This window comes from Lepidothrix coronata, unplaced genomic scaffold, assembly GCF_001604755.1.
Source record: "Lepidothrix coronata isolate B3197 unplaced genomic scaffold, Lepidothrix_coronata-1.0 Scaffold445, whole genome shotgun sequence".
Taxonomy (NCBI): domain Eukaryota; kingdom Metazoa; phylum Chordata; class Aves; order Passeriformes; family Pipridae; genus Lepidothrix; species Lepidothrix coronata.
The window spans coordinates 33,075-35,070 of NW_016690625.1; the positions used below are offsets into that span (position 1 = coordinate 33,075).

General features: G+C 67.2%; 1 protein-coding gene across 1 annotated transcript in view; it reads left to right on the top strand.

The window, feature by feature from the left end:
- Positions 1-1,996, top strand: part of ITGA10 (integrin subunit alpha 10) — a 16,066-nt gene that overhangs the window by 6,549 nt on the left and 7,521 nt on the right. Inside the window, exons 14-18 of the mRNA XM_017839649.1 lie at positions 137-353; positions 1,023-1,165; positions 1,263-1,370; positions 1,466-1,551; positions 1,621-1,762. Coding sequence (XP_017695138.1) covers positions 137-353; positions 1,023-1,165; positions 1,263-1,370; positions 1,466-1,551; positions 1,621-1,762 — 696 coding nt within the window. The remainder of the gene's footprint in view (positions 1-136; positions 354-1,022; positions 1,166-1,262; positions 1,371-1,465; positions 1,552-1,620; positions 1,763-1,996) is intronic.

The following is a 1,996-nucleotide window of genomic DNA, read 5'->3' on the forward strand; positions in this document are numbered from 1 at the left end:
AGGGACATTCGAGGGGACAGGGACACCCCAGGGACAGGGACACCCCGGGGACAGGGCGGTCTCTCGTGAGACCTTGGGATGCTCCCGAGATCCTCTCGGATCCCTCCCCCTGCGCCTCCGTTTCCTGATCCTGCAGCGGGATCCCTGTCCCCATCCCTGCCCCCACACGATCCCGCTGTCCCTCAGGTCCCGCCGGATCGTCCGGGTGTCCGTGGGGGTGTCTGTGGAGCCGGGGGCCATCAGTGTCACCCGCAGGAACTGCCAGCGCGGCGGCTCCGGCGCCGTCTGCCTCCGCGCCCGGATCTGCTTCCGTGCCGGGACACGCTCCCGGAGCCCCGGAGACATGGATATCGGTGAGTGTGGGCACCGGGGGGGCTGCAGGGCCCTTGGAGCATCCCAGGGGGGCACTGCAGCATCCCTGGGGCATCCTGGAAGCGTCTCAAAGGGTCCTGGAGCGTCCTTGTGACTCCCTGGGGCGTCCCAGGGAGTCCTGGAACATCCCAGGTTGGCCTTGGAGAACTTGGGAGCATTCCAGGAGCATTCCAGGAGCATCCCAGGGTGTCCCCAGAGCATCCCTGGGTGTCCCTGGAACATTCCTGGAGTCTCTCCAGGAGAACCCAGGAGCATCCCGGGGAGCCCTGGAGAATCCTTGGAGCATCCCTGGAGCATCCTGGGGGCCCCGGAACATCTCAGTGTCCTGGGAGCATCCCATGGGCGATCCCATGGGATCCCAGAGCATCCATATGGCACTTCTGGAGTACCCTGGAGCATCCTAGGGTGGCTCTGAAGCCTCTCCAGAGCATCCCATGATGTCATCCCAGGGAAAGCATCCCAGCCTTTCCTGGAGCCCTTCCAGACTATCCCAGGGTGTTCCTGGAGCATCCCAGGACTTCTCTGGAGCCCATCCAGAGCATCCCTGGGGTGCATCCCAGGACTTCCCTGGAGTCCTGCTGGAGCATCCCAGGGTGCCCCCACCCCCGTGGGTGCCCCTGCCCCTAAGCCCCCCCCTCGCTGCCCCCCAGATCTCCGGTACAACGTGTCCCTGGAGGAGCGGGTCCCGGGATCCCGCGCCGCCTTCGACTCGGGCTCCCGTCGGCTGCTCCAGCGCCGGATCGAGCTCCCGCTGGGAAGGCAGAGCTGCATCCGCGTCCCCTTCCACGTCCTGGTCAGCCCTGGGACCCCTCCCTGCCCCATGGGAGGGGTGGGGGGGGCTCTTCCCACCCGCCATTCCCGGGGGCTGACGGGATCCCCCGATCCCACAGGACACCTCGGATTACCTGCGGCCCCTCGGCCTCACCCTCAGCTGGGCCCTGGACGAGTCCGCGGGGCCGGTGCTGGATGAGGCGTCTCCCACCTCCCTCCGCAAGCTGGTGGGTACTGGGAAGGGTGTGACCGGATCCTGGGATCCTCCCCGGACATCGGGATTCCCCCCCGGACACCGGGATCACGCCCAGGCTCCTCGCAGATCCCGTTTTTCAAGGACTGTGGGGAGGACGACGAGTGCGTCGCCGACCTGGTGCTCCGGGCCAGCGCGGACATCGCCGGCTCCAGGTACCCCCCGTGTCCTTCCTGGTGTCCCCGCGGCGTTCCCGGGATCCTCCCTGACCCCTGGGCTGGCAGGCAGAGCCCCCACGTCCTGCGGAAGGGCCGGAGGCGGATGCTGGTGCGGGTGGAGCTGGAAAACCAGGAGGAGAACGCCTACAACGCCAGCCTGTGGCTGCGGCTCTCCGGGAATCTCCACTTCTCCAGCCTCGTGCTCCAGGTACGGCCCTGGGGGGCCCCAAATCCCTGAGAAACCCCCCCCTCAGCGTCCCTGGTCCCCTTGTCCCCGCAGCAGGACAAAGAGGGGGACTCGAGTCTTCCAGGGAAGCTCTGGGTCGTTCTTGTCCCAACCCCTTCCAGGTGGGATGAGGGGAGGGGGGGCTGTTCCATTGGGTCCCCAAACCTGTTCCAGGTGGGATGAGGGGAGGGGGGGCTGTTCCATTGGGTCCCCAAA